General features: G+C 48.1%; 1 protein-coding gene across 1 annotated transcript; it reads right to left on the bottom strand.

Moving 5' to 3' along the window:
* Nucleotides 1-227: 227 nt before the first annotated feature.
* Nucleotides 228-794, bottom strand: LOC135625747 (pterocarpan synthase 1-like). Its single transcript, XM_065130838.1, has one exon. It carries the CDS (start codon nucleotides 792-794, stop codon nucleotides 228-230), a length of 567 nt encoding a protein of 188 aa, XP_064986910.1.
* Between the last annotated feature and the right edge of the window lie 411 nt (nucleotides 795-1205).

Raw genomic sequence — 1205 nt, forward strand, 5'->3', positions numbered from 1 at the left:
CAAAAAGGAGAAACATCGTTTATGAGTTCTTATATTTGCTTTCATATCAAATGCTTTAAGTACGTTAAATTATATGCGACATTGACACATAAACACACAGTTTTTATTTATTTTAAGAAAAGATAAAGTACAAGGTGACAAGTAAACACACACAGATATATATATGTATATATATATATGTTTTATATTTATATTTATTAAGCTTCGGTGACGGCGACGTCTCGTAATCATGCGATGGCACTGAGATGGAGGTCGTCGTAGTAAACGACGTAGACGTCGTAGGCGACGACGAGCTTCGCGACTGAGGCCGTCACCGTCTCGGTCACCATCTTCCCCCATGCGTACTGGAACACCCCCGTCCCTCCCACGATGGCCCGCTCCGAGTTCCCGGACGCGTCCAGTCTCCCGATCACCGTGAGAGTGCTGTTGACGAACTTCCCCGCCGTGAACACCAGCACCAGCGGTACCAGCATCACCTCCTCCTGCATTGATACGTGGAAGCCCGCGCCCTGCACCCTTCCGAGGAAGGTGGAGCTTTCGTCGGGGCCGACCCTCAGCACGGTGTCGTAGATCTCGATGTTCCCGAAGGTGTAGGGGAGGCTCATGTTCACCACGGTGACGGTGGTGTTGTCGGGACCGATAAAGGTCTCGTGGAAGTAGACGCGGAAGTGGATTCTCTTCTGGATGCCGAGTTCGAACTCGGAGGTGACCGGGAAGGCCGTGGCAGCAGCCAGGAGGAGGAAGAAGACGAGGAGGAAGTAGAGATGAGTGGAGCTGTGTGGGGATGAAGCCATGGCTAGGATGACACAAGGATCGAAGTGAGGTGGGTACAACGCTGGATCAGGAACATGTGTTTATAGAGTAATGTCTGCGCCATGCGTCGTTGACAGATACCAACTTTCATAAACATGTAAACACCATGCCACACGGAGATGGAAGATGGAAGTAATATAGATAATCTTGAGCAATGGAGATGGATAACTGAGAGATCGATGATAGTTGCAAGCAGTGGCCAATGAGGATAGTGTTGCGTCTTCTGCAAGTGTCAACTGGCCACATGTAACTCATGAATTTGTCTTTTTCTTAACGAACCACATTGATCGATGATAGTTGCAAACGTTGACATAATGCATGTCAACGTTTTCTTGTGAATCACACCCACATAATCCTTCACCTATCAAAGGTGTGATCGGTTGACAAAGTTC

This window comes from Musa acuminata, chromosome BXJ2-10 (genome assembly GCF_036884655.1).
Source record: "Musa acuminata AAA Group cultivar baxijiao chromosome BXJ2-10, Cavendish_Baxijiao_AAA, whole genome shotgun sequence".
NCBI classification, from domain to species: domain Eukaryota; kingdom Viridiplantae; phylum Streptophyta; class Magnoliopsida; order Zingiberales; family Musaceae; genus Musa; species Musa acuminata.

Excerpts from the sequence above, each read along its gene's own strand:
- LOC135625747 (XM_065130838.1), bottom strand. The coding sequence starts at position 794 with ATGGCTTCATCCCCACACAGCTCCACTCATCTCTACTTCCTCCTCGTC.